Source organism: Leucopleurus acutus (genome assembly GCF_964270905.1).
Source record: "Leucopleurus acutus genome assembly, chromosome: 10".
In the NCBI taxonomy this organism is placed as follows: Eukaryota; Metazoa; Chordata; class Mammalia; order Artiodactyla; family Delphinidae; genus Leucopleurus; species Leucopleurus acutus.
The window spans coordinates 103,396,644-103,416,762 of NC_139153.1; the positions used below are offsets into that span (position 1 = coordinate 103,396,644).

The 20,119-nt window shown below is 52.0% G+C and overlaps 1 protein-coding gene across 4 annotated transcripts; it reads right to left on the reverse strand.

Annotated features, from left to right (window-relative positions):
* NQO2 (N-ribosyldihydronicotinamide:quinone dehydrogenase 2) lies at nt 1–18,484 on the reverse strand. 4 transcript variants are annotated; one of them, XR_014326506.1, is made up of 8 exons: nt 18,290–18,484; nt 17,042–17,184; nt 15,371–15,535; nt 7,671–7,801; nt 5,397–5,510; nt 4,404–4,505; nt 2,602–2,840; nt 1–16 (listed from the first exon to the last, which is right to left on the reverse strand). XR_014326506.1 is itself a non-coding variant. In XM_082847904.1 (7 exons), the coding sequence occupies exons 2-7, from the start codon at nt 17,046–17,048 to the stop codon at nt 2,664–2,666; spliced, it is 696 nt and encodes a 231-aa protein (XP_082704030.1). In that variant the 5' UTR covers nt 17,049–17,184; nt 18,393–18,484; the 3' UTR covers nt 2,095–2,663. The 4 variants fall into 4 exon arrangements, 3 of the variants coding, with proteins under 3 accessions (XP_082704030.1, XP_082704028.1, XP_082704029.1); XM_082847904.1 differs by lacking the exon at nt 1–16 and having other exon boundaries at nt 2,095–2,840; nt 18,393–18,484; XM_082847902.1 differs by lacking the exon at nt 1–16 and having other exon boundaries at nt 2,095–2,840.
* Between the last annotated feature and the right edge of the window lie 1,635 nt (nt 18,485–20,119).

Consider the following 20,119-nt stretch of genomic DNA (forward strand, 5'->3'; position numbering starts at 1 on the left):
CACAGGTGAGAGAAGCCTAAGAAGACATGACAAATAAATGTAACATGGTATCATGGATGGGAGGCTGGAACAGAAGAAAAGACATTAGGTAAAAACCAAGGTCATCTGAACTATGGACTTCCGTTAATAATAATGTATCAGTGTTGGTTCATTAATTGTAACAAATGTGTCATGCTAAGATAATAAAGGGGAAACTATCCATACGGTATATGGAAACTGTAATTTCTTTCAATTTTTCTATAAATCTAAACTGTCCTTTAAAATGGTCTACTAATTTTTAAAATGCTAAAAAAAAAATCAGTTAGCTGTACTTGTGTGGGTCTATTCCTCTCTCTCTCCCCTCTTCAGTTGACCTTGTATCTATTCCTTTGCTACACCACATTGTGTTCATTACTGTAGCTTTAGGGTAGGTCTTCATATTGCGCACTGTGGAGCCAAATGTATGCTTTCTCAAAATTGTTTTAACTGTTCTAGCTTCTCTGCCTTTCTCTGTACATTTTAGAATCAACTTGTCTATATTTACCAGAAATTCTCTAGGATTTTGACTGGAACTGTATTAAACGGATGTATAAGGGAATGTATAAGGGGATGTACAATGGATGAATGGGGAGAATTGACATCTTAACACTACTGATTCTTCCAATCCACGAATATGATGGGTTTCTCTATTTAAAGAGCTATTCTAATTTTTTATCAGCTGTTTGCAGTTTTCAGTACAGAGACGGTGTACATGTTTTGTGAGATTATTTCATTTTTCTATCATAAATGTTGTTTTACTTTTGGTTTCCAACTGTACCTTGCTAGTATATAGAAATACAGTTTGCCTTTGCTGGTTGACCTTGTATCTTGTGACCTTGCTAAACTCTCTTATTAGTTCTAGACCATCTTTTCTGTAGATCTTTGAAATTTTCTGTGTAGACAATCATATAATCTGCAAACAGTGGCAGTTTTAGTTTTTCCTTTCCAGTACGTGCACTGACTAGTTCTTCCTGTGTGATGTGGGACAGGGGTGGTGGAAGAGGACATCCTTGCTCTAGTCCTTATTTTATCAGAAAAGTTTAACATTAGCTGTAGGTTTTTAGATGCTCTCTATCAGGTTGGGGACATTTCTTCCAACCCAAGTTTGCTGAGAAGGTATTGTTTTTGCTTTTCAAGAATGGCTTTGGAGGTGACCCTGAGAAGGAATCTGAGGAGGACAGCCCCAAAAAGGGTCTGAGGAGGATGGAAGAAAGAGAATCTGAGGACTGTTCTGAAAAAGTCTGAAGAAAGTGGCGTCAAAAAGGAGTCAGAGGGCTTCCCCGGTGGCACAGTGGTTGAGAGTCTGCCTGCCAATGCAGGGGACGCGGGTTCGTGCCCTGGTCCGGGAGGATCCCACATGCCGCGGAGCGGCTGAGCCTGCGCGTCCGGAGCCTGTGCTCTGTAACGGGAGAGGCCACAACAGTGAGAGGCCCGCGTACAGCAAAAAAAAAAAAAAAAAAGAGTCAGAAAGAAATGACCCTGAGAGATCAGATGCTGATTTGAGGATAACAGCTCTGAGTGAGGGAAGGTTCAGATGAAAGGAAGAGGATGCACACGAAATACTATCTGGTGGCGACTTCCCTGGTGGCACAGTGGACACGACTCCGTGCTCCCAAAGCAGGGAGTCCAGGTTCAATCCCTGGTCAGGGAACTAGATCCCACACGCCGCAACTAAGAGTTCGCAGGTCACAACTAAGGAGCCTGGAAGCCGCAACTAAGACCTGGTGCAACCAAAGATAAATAAGTAAATATTAAAAACAAAACAAAAAGAAATACTATCAGGTGATGCATTAGGTGAAAAAGAGAAGAAAGAAAATGAGGATGGAAAAGGGTCTGAAGATGGTGGGGGGTGGAGGGGCGGGGGAGGGGGAGAGGAAGGTGAAAGGTGTGTGACAAGGGGGATCCAGCGGGAAGCTGGGACAGTCTGATGGGGGCGGGGCTGGGATACTAAGCAGAAGGGCCCTGACCCCAGGCAGCTGCTCTGTCCTGGGCAGTGACGATGACCGTGACGATGGGGGGAGGGGGTGGGGGGAAGGGATCTAATTCCTCAAACCTTCTTTGGGGGAGACACTCCACCTACACGTGCCCACACCTTGAGGTTACTGTCAGTCGTGTTCCCCGAGCTCGCACACACTGACAGGATGCCTTCTCACTACTGCTTGGAAACCTCGTTGTCACGGGCACGCAGGGATTGTAAAACTATGTTAAGTGGCTGATCAATTAAAACTTCACAGTCATGATGCAAGTAAAAAAAAAAAAAAAAAAAAGATGGAAGAAGTCAGTCCAAACAGAGCACTCAAACACTAGCTGTGAACAGACTTCACTTTTCTATGCAAAGAGAAATTCAAGTTGAGTTATGGAATTAAACAAAACCTAACAAACGCAGCTCCAAGCCAGAACTACAGAAAAACACCACTACCCGTGAAGGCTGAAGACAGGGGGACGGAAAAATACTAGGAATGAAAAGAAAGCCTGGGGGAATACGGACATCTGTCAGGAGAGAATCCGGGACAACCAGCGGGTGACGGGAGCCGCGAGTCGGCCTACAGGACCCTGGAGACGCAGTCACATCACCCCGCACACCTGCTGCTCTGTTGTGCCGTCCTTTATTACACACACCAGCACCTCCCAGCGTGGCCCCGAGGTCACTGCCCGAAGTACCAGGGGGGTGAGCAGGGGATGGGCTCCTCGTTCCAGATGGTCTTCAGCCTCTGCGCCCAGGAGGCCACCATCCCCTTTCTTTCTTCTTCTGATGCATATTCAGGAGCAAAACTGATATGAGGGGCAAGGACTTTAAATCCACAGAAGTGCAGCGTGCCGTGCTATAGCCGCAAAGAAAGGAGAGCGATGAGGAGCCGCCCTGCACACGCCATCCGTTCAGTCACCAAAGGGGACAGAACACCTTTCGTGCTGCCAGTTAATCGAAAACAACGGAACTGCCCCAGAACCTCAGGACACGGCCGCTACCAGGGAGGTGAAGAGTGCTGGGCAGCGGCAAGTTCCAAATTCTACTCTGATAACTGACATTAATCTTTAATCTCTGCTGTTGAGTCAGACACTGAAGTTTAGGTTTTGACTGGTTAGGCAAGTTATGGCAAGTCATGTGATGGAATATTCTAGAATGAGGTTATTTTAGCTACAATGTGCCACCATGGAAGGCTGTTCAAGATATGCATTAAATGTAAACAGCAAGAAGAAACGTGAAGCAGTATTTGTGGCACACGGTTTATGTAAAAAGATAAACATGATAAGCCTAATCATTAAAAGTATATATTTAAAAATATATATGGGCTGTAAAGAAATACATCAAATCATTCAAAGTGATTATTTTTAAGGGAGAAATTAAGGGGACTATTTTTGTATTTTCTAATCTCACTTTTTTCTATGATATGTACTTCTGCAAACTGAAATAAAGGTGATGATTTTTTAAAAGCAAGAATTTAGGCCTGGCTGATGGCACCTAAGAGGCCGCTCGGCCTCTGCAGAGGAAGCTCGGGCCTCTGCAGCTGAGCATCCCTACATGGAACAACTATCCCGTCTCCTTTCAGGGATCGTTTTCCTAGAAATATCACTGTCCTCCGTCTGCACTCCTTCCCTAAACCCACACCCCGTCCAGGCCTGCCCCATCAGGTGGGTGGGAGGCCGGGACCCACGCCCCCGCCTGCATTTCTAAAGTGCACGAACCCTTAGCTACGTGATCCCTTCCGAGCTCAACACACGCCCCTAACGACCCAGATGGGCAGCTTCCATGCAGGTCTCTGGGTCTCCCAGGAGTTCCCTACGGCACAGGGGGGCTGGGACAGGGCCCCCAGCTCCCTTCCTCGGCTCTGCCCCTCACCAGGGCACTTCCGCTGACCGCCGTCCTCGCCGACCCCGGGCCCAGGGCGCAGAGGCAGCCCGGCGTCCACCTGGGAGCGCGGCCCGGAGCTGAGTCCCGGGCTCCTGGAGGCGGGGTGGGCTCTGGGGAGGCGCCCAGCCGCTGGCTCCATGGAAACATGCCCACTCACAAGGCTGCCGGTTGCGGGCCGGGGAGCCTTTTGCCAGAGTTCCAGGCGATGCTGCCTCGGGAAGCAGAGCCGGAGTGTGGATGGCTCTGCCCTCCCGAATCGTGACACACACGGGCCACCGTGGGGCTCCTGTGTGCCCCAGAGCACACCAGCCAACTAGGTTTGGCCTGGCCTCTAACCAAACGATGGCAGAAGCTATCCTGATAACACGTGTTTTCCTCATTGGCCAGCCTTTCCAGTGCTGCCAAGTAAATCATGAAAGAGGGCAGAGGCTGTCACTTCCTGAACCCAGGGAAGTCAGAACGGTCTGGCCTTCAGGCCTATGTCACACCTCATTTGTGCCAGGGGAGGTGCGGCTCAGGGAAGGGTGTGGCGTACCTGGAGGGGCCACAGGAAGTATCGGAAGTCTCCGCTGGCTCCAGTTTTCTGGTACATGTCGGCCGTGCCGCCCGTGGTTATGGACAGGATGGCCAGTTTACCCTGCGGAGGACACAGCACACGCTCTGGTGGGACCCCAGAGGACAGGGTAGTAAAGGCCACTGTGACTCCAGCCCAGAGGTTTCTAACGACCGGGAGGGAAAACCCGAGGCCAGCTCCCCTGCACCCTTCCCTGATGGAAAGACACACATTCCCATCTCCGTCCAGCCCAACTGCAGGTGACAGCTACATCAAATGGAGAGAGCAGGGGACAACCAGAGGAACGGATGGGGTGCACACAGAGCTGACAGGCCCCGGGGGTGGTGGAGAGCAGGCTTCAGGGACGCAGGGGAGGAGTGGATGAGGCGGAGGCCAGACCCTGGAGCGGCTGGGAGGGCAAATGGTACCGCCCGCAGTGCCCGGCTCCTGGGGCCACTCAGCAAAGGGTGGCATCTTTTCACGGTCTGAGACGGATCTCATGACTCAGTGTTTTCTTTATATGCACTTATTTTCTGAGGATCTCAGAATTAAAAATGTCATTTGTTTTAGTGGGAAATCCATAGCTACCACGTCCTATGCACCTGCCAGGTTCCCCGCAACCTCTTCCCTGGGGGCAAGGCATTATCCTGTTTTCAAGGTGGTTACATGACGCTCAGAGGTGAACCGGTGCGTGGCCAGTGATGAGCCCGCATCGTGGAGCAGGTGCCCCTCGGCAGCCGTCCCCAGGCCAGCCCAGGCCTCCCTGGCTGAGCACACAGACAGACGTGGGCGCTCTGTGTCCCTTACTGGAAGAAAAGCCCATGACCTCGGGAGCGACGCTTTCTCGCCCATGTAACCACACGGGGCCTTACACACGGTTGGCGCTCAGTGTTTGGTTAAAAAATGCAAACTAGGAGTGACTTGCTGAGACGCCCCCTCCATCCCCGATGGACGCCGCCCCTCATCCGGCCGTACCTTGAGGAGGCCGTCGTCGTAGAATCCCGGGATGTCGAAGGCAAAGCCCTGGCACAGCACCCTGTCCATCCAGCCCTTCAGGACAGCCGGCACGCTGGACCAGTACAGCGGGAACTGCAAGTGGAACAGGCAGGGAGCGCTGGGGTCACTTCCGCATTCCTCTGCCTGGGGGTTCGGGGGAGCCTCCTCCCCAGCCCGGGCAGGCAGATGTCACCAACATGATGGGGAGGCTTCTCCCCCTTCTCTTAGGCGCGCGGTGTGGCGGTGACGGCTGGCGGGGCGGGCAGAGCCGACAGCGTCCTGGTCCCTGTCACAGGTGGCTCTGCGTCCCCCGTGACGGCCTCCAACTGCTTGCCCCTGACTGAGTGGGCCGGGAGGTGCTGACCCCCAGCCACGGGGCCAGAGGGAGGGTGTGGGAAAGAGTTTGCCCGTTTCCCCACCCGGGGATGAGACACGGCATCTGGGAGTCGGGCTGGGGTAGGTTATGAGAAGTCTGATCCTCAGATTCCACACACCAGCAGCACGGTCTTCCTGGAGTCCACTCCCGTTAGGGTTAGAAGCCCTAACACCATATCCAACAATATCAATGAAAAGAGATGAACACGTGCAATAACCTGTTACCAAAGCTAGAAGGAAGCCCGTGTTTCACGTGCTTTCACTATGAATCTAACTCAGGACTTGGCACTGAAATCTCAGCTCCACAACCTACTGCTGTGTGACGTTGATAAGTTACTTAACCTCTCTGGGCCTCCTTAGCCTGATTTGCAAATCATTCACAGCACTGTGGTGAGGGTTCAATGACACATCACAGTGCTCAGAACAGGGTAAATGCTCAGTGAGTGGTGAGCTATGGTCATAGTAGCAGTGATCGTGGTGAATGACATTTTTATCAGTGTTGAGCAAAAAAAAAAATAAACATATATGCAGAGGCTCTGGGCAGAGTACGGGAAAAGGGGTGGGGTGGGGAAAAGACAAGTGAAAAGAGGCAGAGTAAAGAAAGACTCTCACAGAAGGAACAGGCCTTGGCAGGTGTTCACCTTCCAGTTACAGGAGAGGGGGAGGGGGAGGGGGAAGCCTCGGGCTCCGTGTGCTCAGCCGGGAGCCGCAGCGAAGGGGAGACAGAGCTGCGTGGGGTTCTGCTCGGACCAGGGGCCGGACTGCTGGGCATCGTCACACGGCTGCACGGTCCTGCGTGACTACCAGCGTGCCGGTGGGGAGCCGCGGGCACTCGGGTGTGAGGAGGATGGAAGCACGGCCGCACTTGGACCACAGCCGGAGTCAAGGTCGCGGGGAGGCAGACGCGGGTCGGGGCGGGGCGACGCGGGTCGGGGCGACGCGGGGCGGGGCGACGCGGGGCGGGCGGGCGCGGGGCGGGCGCGGGGCTGCCGCCTCCGCGTGCACAGGTGTAGTCTACGGGGTGTTTCTGCGCTGTGTCTGGAAGCTGGCTCTGCGCCCACCGCAAGGGTGGTCCTGTTCTCCCGCCCACGTCCCGCCCCTCAGCAGGTTGGAAAACAGAGACGATGTGGACCCAGGAGATCCCTTCCTGGGAGGCTGGATCTAGTGACGTGGGGCAGAGGCAGAGCGGCCAAGTCGGAGAGAAGCAGCTGCCATGGGGAAGGGAGCAGACACCCCACACCCCGTGCCACTGCCCTGAGGCCCGCCACGGCCTGTCCTCGGGTTTCTGGGACCCAAGCGATCAGGACCCTTTCGATAAATCCCCTTCTCTCCTGGCCTGACTTGGATTTCTATCCACCCAACGACTCCCCAAAAGCACATTTACTCTGCTGCCATGATGCCCGCCTGGCTGGCCGTGGACGTAGCGTCCTGGGCAGCTCTCGCGCAGTGAAGCCTGCCTGGGACAAAGGTGAGTGCGCACCAGGTGAGGGTGGGGGGTGAGGCCACCCACGGGGCTTGACGACCAGGATACTTAAGGCAGCAGTTGCATCTGGCCTAAATTACTCTGACAAACACCCACGCAGACAAACTGGTTTCCATGCAGCCCAGCACCTCCCGGGCTGGGGATCAGAGAATGAAGGCAGCACCGTCTGCAGGGTCAGACGTTTCGGGACCACAGGCTAAAGGGAAATCCCTGCTGTTTACTTGGGGGCCAGGATCTGAACGGGTGGTATGGGCTCCCTGGGTCTCCGGACCCAACGAGACAGAAGTAAGCGTGCAGATCGTAGCACCACCGCCAGGAGCGTGAACTCAGTACCGGGAAAGACTCTGCACACAGGACAAGCCAAATTCGTTACCATAATCTGAGGGGAACCAAACCTGAAACATCACTAGGTCGGCCTCCTGGACCTTCTTCTGCTCCGCGATTATGTCGCTGGTCAGAGACCTCTTCTTGCAGGCCTCGTACGCTTCCACACCGTAGCTGAAGAACTCGGGGCGGGAGAGGGCGCCTGGAAGAACAGGACAGGGGTTCTCACGCAGGGGCAGCCGCGGCCCATCCCGCCAATCCCACCAGCGCCACTGCTGCCTGGACGTCACTCCCCCCCCCGGCAGGTCACCGGGCAGTCACGGAGACCTGAGCACGCGCCAGGCCCTGGGGTCAGACTGTGGACGCAAAGAGAGCAAGCTATGTCCTGACCTTCTCCTAAGGGACTCACAGTCCGGTAGGAGACGTGGATGAGCAACCACACGGTAACACACAGAACACGACCACGCAGCTTGCTAGGTGTAACGTTACGGCAGACGGGCCTCACACCCCACGGCCCAGAAGCAGCGGGCCTCACTCTGCGCATGTAACAAGCGCTGCAGCTCTGCGGGGGCGGGTCAGGAGCGCACCCGGGGATGAGTCGGGGTTCTGACGATGGAGTAGGAGTTTCGGGCAGCCAGGAGAAGCAGGGGACCTTCTGGGCAGAAGACGCAGACGGGACAACTTGGCCAGCCCAGGAGTGGGCCACTGGGAGCACAGCCGAGGACCTGCGGTGAGAGGCCAGGAGGCCCGCAGGTGATGTGACTGCAGGAATGGACCAGGGCTTGTGAGCCCAGCTGAGGGGCTTAAGCTTCTCCTGCACACAGGGGTCTGCTCCCCATGTATATAGTGAACGCTCCAATTCAGCTCTGGAAAAGCTCACTGTGGCCTCAGCAATTCAGGAGAAGGCCTGGTAGGGGAGGGGCTCAGGCAGCAGCAGCAGGGGTGAGGAGGGGTTGGGCTGGAACCCGCAGCACCTAACCCTAACCCCTGACCCTGACCCTAACTCCTGACCCTAACCCCAAAGCCCTAACCCCTAACCCCTGACCCCAGCCCAACCCTAACCCCTAACCCTAAACCCTGACCCCAACCCCAACCCCTAACCGTGACCCCTAACCCCTGACCCCAACCCCTAACCCCCAACCCTAATCCCTGACCCGTACACCGACCCCAACCCCTAACCCTAACCCCCAACCCTAACCCCTAACCCTAACCCCCAAGCCTAACCCCTGACCCTGACCTCGACCCCAACCCCTAACCCCCAACTCTAACCCTCTAACCCTAACCCTTAACCCTGACCCCCAACCCTAACCCTCTAACCCTAACCCCAACCCTATCCCCGACCCCCAACCCTAACCCTCTAACCCTAACCCGACCCTAACCCCGACCCCAACCCTAACCCTAACCCCTAACCCTAACCCTCTAACTCTAACCCCTAACCCTGACCCCCTAACCCTAACCCCCAACCCTAACCCTCTAACCCTAACCTGACCCTAACCCCGACCCCAACCGTAACCCTAACCCTCTAACCCTAACCCGACCCTAACCCCGACCCCAACCCTAACCCTAACCCTCTAACTCTAACCCCTAACCCTGACCCCCTAACCCTAACCCCCAACCCTAACCCTCTAACCCTAACCCTCTAACCCTAACCCGACCCCAACCGTAACCCTAACCCTCTAACCCTAACTCTCGACAACTAGGCTGAGAGCCAAGTTAACACTTTGATCTAGGCCTTCAGTGGGTTCTCTTCAAGCATCATGATTCACCCAACCGCACTGATCAGTGTTGACAACAGTCACCAGTGGCTGAGGATCCCCACGTACCACTGCTCTGCAGCATCACCTTTCTATGTTCGTGACAACCCGACAGGCTGGGTAATTCCCAACCGACCAGCGAGGAGATGAAGGCTGAGGGCCGAGCTCAAGGCCACGGGTCCCGCACGGCAGCAGAGGGGACGACGGGAGGCCCAGGTGCGGCCCCTGCAGCACGCGGCCTGCAGAGGAGCCCAAGGAGAGGCCAGCCCTTCAGCAGCCACAGCTGAGAACATGCCAGGGCTCTGCTTCCTCCCTCAGCCTCCCCGGGGTTCATTTTCATTCAAAGCACCTGTTGGGACCCTTCTGTGCATGAGGTTCTGTACCGACCAGAGACCCTGAGCAGGAGAGCCTCTGTCTCAGGCAGGCTGCCGCCCACCGGGTGTGGAGCCCACAGAGGACACGGGGTGCTTCTGATAATGGTAAACGGACAATAAAATGTGCATGGGCCACGTGTACTCTAGATAAAAGTAAATACAAAGCAAAGGTATCCAAATGTCATGGGAAAATGAGAATATTTTTATAAGTGAGGATATGGAGAGGACTTTCTTAGTAAGACAGGAAGTCCAGAGCCATGGAAACATACTGAGTCAGCTTGAAAGAAAGCTGGAGACAAAGTAAGCCTAAGTCAACAGGGGAACTGGTAAGTTACAGCAGGTGCCACGAAGTGCCCTGCAGTCATAGAGAGGCTCCCGGAAGCTCTAGTGAATCAAGCAAATCCCCACTTCCGCCTGTATCTGGAGAGTCTAAGCTCCACACAGATACACGTTTTGTCGATATTTGGAGTAAGACCTACAACGATCCACACCACAAAGCTCCGCCTGCTTGTCCCTGGGGGCCATGCGGGACCAGGAGGGCATGAGAAGGGGCTTGTTGTTTTCACACTCTGCCCACCTGTTCACCACATTTAAGATACTTTATACAAAGAGCCTGTGTCACCCGATTCACTGAAAACCAGTGGCTCCTCCACATAATCCTCTCTATCTCCCCAGTCCCTGCTTTGCTGTTCGCTCAGTGAAAAGAATTGTTTGGTTTATTAAAAGGGGATAGACAGGGACCTCTCCGGTGGTCCAGTGGGTAAGACTCCATGCTCCCAATGCAGGGGGCTCGGGTTCGATCCCTGGTCAGGGAATCAGATCCCACATGCCACAACTAAGACCCTGCGCAGCCAAAATAAATAAATATTGTTTTTTTTTAAAAAAAGGGAAGGGCTCCCCTGGTGGCGCAGTGGTTGAGAATCCGCCTGCCAATGCAGGGGACACAGGTTCGAGCCCCGGTCCGGGAAGATCCCACATGCCGCGAAGCAACTAAGCCCGTGCTCCACAACTACTGATCCTGCGCTCTAGAGCCCACGAGCCACAACTACTGAGCCTGCGCACTGCAACTACAGAAGCCTGCACGCCTAGAGCCTGTGCTCTGCAACAAGAGAAGCCACCGCAATGAGAAGCCCGTGCACCGCAACCAAGAGTAGCCCCCGCTCGCCGCAACTAGAGAAAGCCCGCGTGCAGCAGCAAAGACCCAACGCAGCCAAAAATAAATCAATAAAATAAATTTTAAAAAAAAGGGAAGACAAGAAAAGACAAGGATGTCAGCTATCACCATCAGCACTAAATACTAAACCTGGGGATCTTGTTAACCCAACTGCAAACAGAAGGAAATTAAAGGTAATTAATTTAAAATTAAAATTCCTGGAAAACCACAGGTGAAATTATCATTATTTGCAGATGATCTGACTGTGTATCAGGAAAGCCCCAGAGAATCAGCTGAAAACTACAAACAGTAAGAAAATTAGTAGCAGCCACATACACGCACACACAGATGAGTCCTCTTCACGTGGAGCAGGGGTCCCCAACCCCCTGGCCGCGGACAGGTACCGGTCCTCGGCCTGTTAGTAACTGGGCTGCACAGCAGGAGGTGAGCGGCGGGCGAGGGAGAGAAGCTTCATCTGCATTTACAGCCGCTCCCCATGGCCCGCATCACCGCCTGAACCATCCCTCGCCCCAGTCCATGGAAACACTGTCTTCCACAAGACCCAGCCCTGGTGCCATAAGGCCGGGGACCTGCTGACACAGAGGAGCAAAACCCAGTTAGTAAGAATTACGTGAGATCTGCATGAAGAAAACCCGTAAACAGACCTGGAAGGCTGTAAGAGCCCACGAGCAAATGAGGAGCCACGCCTGTCACTGGGACAGAAAGAACTTCACGAGGCTGAGTCGTCTGTAAACTTAATGGGACCTCAATAAAGAGATCTGTTAGTGTCCTTCATCAGATGAATGGATAAAGATGTGGCACATATGTACAATGGAATATTACTCAGCCATAAAAAGAAACGAAATTGAGTTATTTGTAGTGAGGTGGATGGACCTAGAGTCTGTCATACAGAGTGAAGTAAGTCAGAAGGAGAAAAACAAATACCGTATGCTAACACATATATATGGAATCTAAGAAAAAAAAAAGTCATGAAGAACCTAGGGGTAAGACGGGAATAAAGACACAGACCTACAAGAGAATGGACTTGAGGACACAGGGAGGGGAAGGGTAAGCTGTGACAAAGTGAGAGAGTGGCATGGACACATGTACACTACCAAACGTAAAATAGCTAGCTAGTGGGAAGCAGCTGCATAGCACAGGGAGATCAGCTCGGTGCTCTGTGACCACCTAGAGGGGTGGGATAGGGAGGGTGGGAGGGAGATGCAAGAGGGAGGGGATATGGGGACATATGTATATGTATAACTGATTCACTTCGTTGTAAAGCAGAAACTAACACACCATTGTAAAGCAATTATACTCCAATCAAGATGTTAAAAAAAAGATCATCTATTACCTTTTGAATCTTGCCAGCCAAAGGTTAGCACTTGCCATCTGCCTCTACAAGGATTAAGTCACAAACTGCTGTGACCACTGACCTTCAACACGCCCTGAAAGGGGTTCAGGGTGGAGATCAGGAATGAGGCGCCCTGTGCTCCTGGAAAACCTGGCAGAACAGGTCTTCAGAGAGTTAGATCTTTCCTGGAGAAGAGTTTATGAGCCCAATTCTTGCATCTCTTCGTATCTAGAAAACACTAACGGAGACGTGTGCTCCTCGTGACCAGCAGCAACCTTCTGCCGAACTGTGTGCTCAACTGCACGCACCCCCTTCACCAAAATCACACATATCCTGACTTCCCCCCTACCTCTTCGGAGCAGTTCCTCAGAGCTCTCGGAGAGGCTGCCTCCTGGGCTATAGTCCTCATTTTGCCCCAAAAGAAACTTAACTCACAACTCTCATGTTGTGCATTTTTTTTCAGTCGACAATCTGGAAAGCTAATTCAAAAGATTTTATGGAAAAGTAAAACTAGTCAGAAAAAAATAGAAAATAAGACAAGTGAGGGTGACATAACTCTATCAGATATTAAACAAATTATTTGCCAAAATAATTAAAGCCATGTGGTACTGAGTCATGGATAGGAAAACAAAAGCAGAATACAAAGTTTAGAAGAGAATAAAACGTGTGGGAATTCAGATCACAATGAAGGTGGCCTTTTAAATTGGGGCAAATAGCTGGTTCATGTAATAAATGGTGATGAGAGAGCTGGGTAAGTACTTGGGAAAAACGACCCACACCTCACATCATACACCAAAGTAAATTCTGAATAGAGAACATACTTAAATTTAAAAAGTGGAGGGCTTCCCTGGTTGCACAGTGGTTGAGAGTCCGCCTGCCGATGCAGGGGACACGGGTTCGTGCCCCGGTCCAGGAAGATCCCACATGCCGCGGAGCAGCTGGGCCTGTGAGCCATGGCCACTGAGGCTGTGCGTCCGGAGCCTGTGCTCCACAATGGGAGAGGCCACAACAGTGAGAGGCCCTCATACCGCAAAAAAAAAAAAAAAATTATTATTTGGGCTTCCCTGGTGGCGCAGTGGTTGAGAGTCTGCCTGCCAATGCAGGGGACACAGGTCCGTGCCCCGGTCCGGGAAGATCCCACATGCCACGGAGCGGCTGGGCCCGTGAGCCATGGCCACTGAGGCTGCGCATCCGGAGCCTGTGCTCTGCAACGGGAGAGGCCACAACAGTGAGAGGCCCGCGTACCGCAAAAAAAAAAAAAAAAAAAAAAAAAAAAGTGGAACCTGTCAAATACCAGAAACTATAACACCTTTAAAAAATAAGCTTAGAGTTTACATGACACAAAATACACAGGTCAAAAGCCAACTAAACAAAAGTAAATGAAATTCTGCATGAAAAAGCCACGATAGTAAAGTCAAAACTAAAAAAAAAAAATAATAGGTAAAAATATATTTACAATTCATATACAAAACTGTGTATGTACTCAGGGACCATTTTTCCACCTGTCAGACTGGCAATTATCAAAAAATTGGTTAAATGAGGAAACGAGCACTTGCAAACACTGCTGGCGGTAAACTGGTACAGCACCTACAGAAGGCAATTTGATATTATCTACGAAAATTCAAAACGCACATTCCCTCTGACCAGCAACTCCATTCTAGATATACCAGCACAGATAGGAAAACACGTATGGCCGTGACCGTGTGCTGCAGCTCTGTTATCACAGCAAAAGTGAGAAACGACCAGAAATGCCCATTAGTGGCAGCTACTCAAACCATGGCTCCTCCACACAATGGGGGACTCCGCAGCAGGAAAAAAGAAAACAACATATGTAACATGTTCCCATTTTTTAAAAAGCGGAGGGAAAATGGAGACTATGCCCTTAATTGTTTTAGGTACATCCAGAGATAGCGCAGACTCACTCCAGAAAGATGCACAGGTAATGGGTGACACTGGTTTCCTTGGGGGCAGAGGAACCGGGTGGCTGGGGACGGGGGAAAGGACTTGCCCTGAGGCCTTTTTGACTTGAGAACTCTCCATCATGTGCAATGATAAGCTTTGTTTTCAAACTTGTTTTAATTAAAAAAATTACAAAGAAGGCAAAATCCCCCAAACAATCTGATTTAAAAATGGGCAGAGGATCTGAACAGACATCTTTCTGAAGAAAACACACAGATGGCCAACAGGCACGTGAAAAGATGCTCGACATCGTAATCATCAGGGACGCAAATCAAAAGCACAGTGAGATGTCACTTCACACCGGTCAGAATGGCCATCGTCAACAAGACAAGAGACAACAAGCGCGGGTGAGGACGTAGAAAAAAGGGGACCCTCGTGCACCGTTGGTGGGAATGCAAAGTGCAAGCCACTGTGGAGGACAGTGCGGAGGTTTCCTCCCCAAGATTAAAAATAGAGCCACTATCCAGCAATCCCACTTCTGGGTATCTACCCAAAGAAAAGGGACACAGTAACTCACAAAGATATCTGCACCCCTGTTCACTGAAGCATTATTCACAAGAGCCAAGATACGAAAACAACCTAAATGCCCATCAATGGATGAAGAAAAGGTGATATATAAACACAATGGAATATCATTCAGCCACAAAGAAAGAAACCTTGCCGTTTGCAGCAACATGGATGGACTTGGAGGGTATCATGCTAAGTGAAATAAGTCAGGCAGAAAAAGACAAATACTGTATGATCTCACTTATATGCGGAATCTTAAAAAACAAAACAAAAAAATAACTGAGCTCGTGAATACAGAAAACAGATTGGTGGCTGCCTGGGGCAGGGGCTGGAGGGTGTGCGTAATACAGGTAGAGAGAGCTGAAAGAGCAAACTTTCAGTTATAAATGACTGAGTCACGGGGATGTCACGCACAGCACGGCGACTACAGTTAGGACGCTGCATATATGAAGGAGCGGATCTTGAAAGCTCTCATCAAGAGGGGAGAAAAGTGAAACTGTGTGGTGACGAATGTTAACTGGACTTGTCATCATTTTGCAACATATACCGACATCGCATCCTTATGTTACACACCTGAAACGAATACAACGTTATGTCAATTATACCTCAGTAAGAAGACACACACAGAGAAGAAAGTTTAAAAAACCAGAGCATTTATTCCATGACTCACCAGTGATATCTTTCCTCGTGGCCCTAGGCTCAAAGTCCATGGCATAGAGATCAGAAACGGTGACGGTGCAGCCCTGCCGGCTCAGTTCCGCAACCGCCACATCCTTCAGAGACCCGTTGAAAGACCTGGGCTCTTGGTGCGCGTAGACGATGAGCACTTTCTTACCTAAATCCGGACAAGAAACCATTTCTCTTGAAGAACAATTCCTCTTTGTCAAAATGCAACAAGGACTAAGACGACAATGAAACATGTAGCTGCACCACCATGGCTGAAGCTAAGCGAGAAAGACCAACGCTTTTTATGGGTGACACGCTTAAAACAATGAGCATTTAAGAAAAATCTAACTATGTCATCGTTCATCATTCCTTGAGTTTGCTAACACACAAATATACGACGAGTCAAGTTACAATTCCTCAAGAGTAACACAACTGAGTTCCTTAAAAGCCCAATCTGTTTTGGTTATCCTCCGCAAGTTTTAGCTGTGTTGCCTAGTATCATAAGAAACTATCGTGACTAATCTTTTGTGCTAACCCTTTGTTGGAAGGCATCAGCCACTGACACACAGCTCTGCTTCCTTCCCCTCCATCAAAAACTGACACTTAAGACATCAAAAATCAGATCCCAGTCCCATGGGAGAGGCAGAGCCTGCATCAAGCCCCGCTTTTGGGGGGAGGCTGAGGGCAAGAGGCTCTAAGACGACCAGCGTTACAGGGCCTGGCCGTGTAACACCAACAGCCTGTGGAGCAGTCCTTTCCTCGTTCGGAAGGTTCTGTGAGCTCAGGTACCGAAGGCAGCTGTGGGGATTTGTTTAAACCTTCCCTGGGAACGTCTGAGACCAAAATGTTTCAACTCTTTTTTTATATTATTCTCTTTAGGCCCTTAAGGAGAAAATATAAACGTCAGTTGGAAGCAAACAGCTCTGGGGCATTCAGCTGAGTGTAAAGGTTGAATCCCACAAGGGAAATTAATGATTAACAGTTCTATTTTAACCTCTCAGACTCATCTGTCATAAAGGAACTCTACTTGGCGACTTAAAAGGAAAAGGGATACACATGAACTGGGGAGTGTTGCCTCCCAGGGGCTATTTCACGAGGTCTGGAGACGTTTCTGGCTGTCACTTCCAGAGGGAGGCAAGGCTGGCATACGGGAGACAGAGCCCAAGGCCGCTGCTAAACATCCTACAGGTACAGACAGGTCCCACAACACAGGGCGATCTAGCCCCAGAGGTCAGCAGTGCCGAGGCTGACAAACGCGAACGGACAACGCGACGTGTGAAATAACGCGAACGTGTATGTTCTGAAATGAAAGGATTTTCATCTTTTGTTGAAATAAAGAGATGTCACAGAATGGGATGGGTGTGCGTCGTGCTGAATCTTTAACCGTTGTAACTCTTGGGGCTCATTCACTCAATATCTATTTATTGAGCACCTACTATGTCCTGGTGGTCATCCCAGAGGCTGGAGGCAAAGCAAAGACAGGATAAGCATTAGATTTTGATGGGGCTGAAGTGGACAGTAAGAAAACACAAAACGAGAGAATTCCAGATAGCAGTGCACATTATAAACAAGTTTTATACACTTCAGTGCTGTCTGGAGTTTTTATAACAAGGTATTCAATTTCTAACTAAAATTTTAATTTAAAAAAGCTTAACTCCCCATGGCTAATAGTCACCTGCCATATTCTAGAAGATGGGTATTTTTCTCTCCGGATGCTGCCAAGAGGAGGGTCTGCAGTGAACTCTGGGCACAGAAGGACTGCGTGTGGTGGGGCCTGGGCTCTCAGGCACAATCACTCTCCTCAGTGACCCCAACAATCTAGAAGAGAAAACAAACACTGAGGGGCAGGGGGAGAGGTCGAGGCACAGCCACAGACAGGTTCAGGCAGAGGGAAGAGCGAGGGTAAGGCGCGCGGTGGGAGTGGAAGCCAGGTGTTCAAGGAAGCCTGCATGAGGCAGCTGGGGTTAAAACAGAGTGCTGGGTGGTGGGAGATTCGGTCCAAGAGATGGGTGGGTCTGCAGGACAGGGGCAAAGACTTTACCCTGAGCCTAAAAGAAAGCCACTGGAGCATGTTATGCAGGAGAGTGATGGGACCTGATCACCTCGGACAGGTCAGCAGTGTCACTCCAGACTCGGGGAACACCTCATCCTGAGATCCCTAGGGCCAGGGCCCAAAGACATTTTGGTTTGGTTAAAAACCATTTAATTTTAATGCCTACAGCAGGGCATGCATTCCCCTCTTGCTTTGCTGGGCCCAGTTTACCTATTTACATCACCCGCCAGGCCCCTGGAGGCCACTGAGTTTCTGACTCCCGCTCTGGTCAATTCTCCTAGTTGTACAGAATAAGAAACTGAGGCCCCAGAAGTCGGCTACTAGCCCAACACTTCCCCCACTGACCTTCCCTACCTACTGCCCCTGCACAGCAGGGGTACTTTCCCCTTCCTCGGAAATTAATACACTTACCAGGTCAACAGGAAAAAAGAGCCACGTGGTTGTTAAACTCTATATATCACATCAAATGGGCTGATAATTTGATGTACATTATTTCATCCTAATCTCTGCGACCGTTTCTCTCTTCCTACACTTGTGTTCTTTCCATCCCCCCTAGAACTAGAAATAGCCGTGCAGGCAGCATACACTGAGTACACGTTTCTCTTCTCGAATTTCTCTGGCTGAGAATCTCAGGGACTAAAGTTAAAGAAGCTGACTTCCAGGGCCTGGTACAGACTGGACGGTACGCGGGGCAGAGGCCGAGCCGGAACCAGGCCAGGTCACCGCGACGCCCACTCGCTGACCCCGGGCCGCCCGCTTCCCGTCTGCAACTGGGGTCGGCGCAGCCCGAGTCCAGGGCGGAGGGCAGCGGCTGATGGCAGCGGCTGATGGCAGCGAAGGGCCTGCTCACCCTGTGCCCCAGCCTCGTACCTGTAGAAGAGGAGCCTCGGGCACGCGGGGAGTGGGAACCCGCAGAGACCCTCGCCCTGGGTAGGGTCCCCAAGCCCGCTCCCCGGTGGGCGCAGACGCTCACCGCAGCCAGCGCCCGCGCCCAGGACGAGGGCAGGACTCGGACTTCCTCCGGAAGAACGTCCGACGTCCACGACACGTTCTCGCCGCGCGGGCCACGCACTCGCAGACGTCGGCGGGCGGACGCGCTTTGCGAGCCGGATGCTGGGAGTCCGCCAGCGGGGCCCCGCCCCGAGCGCAGCCCTGGCCACGCCCACGAACACCGCCCCACCTCGCCCTAGACTACGCCCCGCCCCCGAGCGCAGCCCGGCCCCTATCCCCGCCCCGCCCCGCTCCCAAGCCCGACCAGTCAGGATCTCTCACCGCACTCGGCGCCCCGCCCCTGCCCTGTCCCCGCCCCCGGGCTCTGCCCAGCGCCAGCCCGGGCCCTCGTATACGAGCGGGACCCGGTGGCTCCGCGCGGTGGTGGCTGGAGGGATTGTAGTGCTGGGAAGATCCGGGGGCGCCCCTGCCCGCGCCTCACGTCTCCTCCACCCCCAGGCGGGTGTCCAGGGTAACGTCTGAAGGTCGCGGCATAACAACGATAAAAAGGATGAACTATTGATGCACCCAGCAGCCTGTGCGAGTCTGCAGAGAATTATGAACGAAAAATGCCAATTCCCAAATGGTCCGTCCTGTACGATTCCATTTATGTAACATTTTCGAGATGAGAAATTCTAGAAACGGAGAACAGATAAGTGGTTGCCAGGGTTTGGGGGGAGGGTGTGATTATAAGAGGGACCTTGTGGTGATGGGAATGTTCGGTGTGTGACCGCATCCTAGTGGTGACGTTGTACTGTGGTTTGGCCAGATGTTTCTATTGGGGAGGCTGGGTAAAGAGCACATAGGCTGAAGGTTCAAGGCCAAGGAGATCCCCTAGAAGGCAGAGAGGTACTGAACCGTAGCCTGTGGATGTGTGGGCGAGGGGTGCTGGTGAGCAGTTTGGGCTAATTTTCTCCTTTTCCCCTTTTCCAGCACTTTCTGGCTTGTAACACCTCATTTGGTAGCCCACCCACCATTGCGACCCACCCAAGGACCCTCCCCAAACGCTCTGCCTTGATTTCCAGTGTCCTGGGATGGCCCTATAGAGCAGAAGGCAGATTTTCCCCGCTTGTGTAATGTTCCTAATGAAAATAACTGCAGCTGCTGTTTGCACACCAGCGTCAGGGGGTGGTCTGTCTGCGGCTGATGTTTTCCTCGGGTTCAGAAGTGAGGACATGGCCTCGCTGTGACATGCTCTCATGCCAGCAGGAGACAGGCCACCTTGTCTTGTGAGCCCAGGAGGTCCTGGGGGGCGTCTTCATGTTAGAATGACCTTTATCCGAATGAAAAGTTGTAGAGGCATTCCCGAGTGTATTAGAATGTCCTCAGAGATGAACTTTGGTTGTACTCCCCCCTTTCTTGTGACACTCACTGAGATGATGTCCTCATATCGTCTTTGTGTCTCAGAAAGTAAATGAGTGCAACTAAGAAAGGTAGGTGTGGGCGCTCTGAAATAACTGAAGGTAGGCTTCCTTACAAGGAGGGCGAGTGACGCTGTTGTCCCGTGGGAGGGGTGTGTTCACGTCTTTTGTGCTACGAGGACCTATAAGGAAAACAGCCAGACCTCCGGGTGGTGTGGATCCCGTGGGAGGACCCGGTAACTGTGGAGCAGCAGGTGCTGGAACCAGCCCGGGAGCCGTCCAGTCCTTGGTGTGGGAATGAAAGCGCTGAGCTCTAAGAGAGACTAAGATGCGACATCACCTCTGAAAA

Bases quoted from the DNA above. Each gene is read 5' to 3' on its own strand.
- NQO2 (XM_082847904.1), bottom strand. The intron at 7,802-15,370 runs GTGAGTCATGGA...CTGTTCTTCCAG, and splicing joins CACGAGGAAAGATATCACTG to GCGCCCTCTCCCGCCCCGAG. The intron at 5,511-7,670 runs GTTTGGTTCCCC...TTCCACTTGCAG, and splicing joins CCGACCTAGTGATGTTTCAG to TTCCCGCTGTACTGGTCCAG.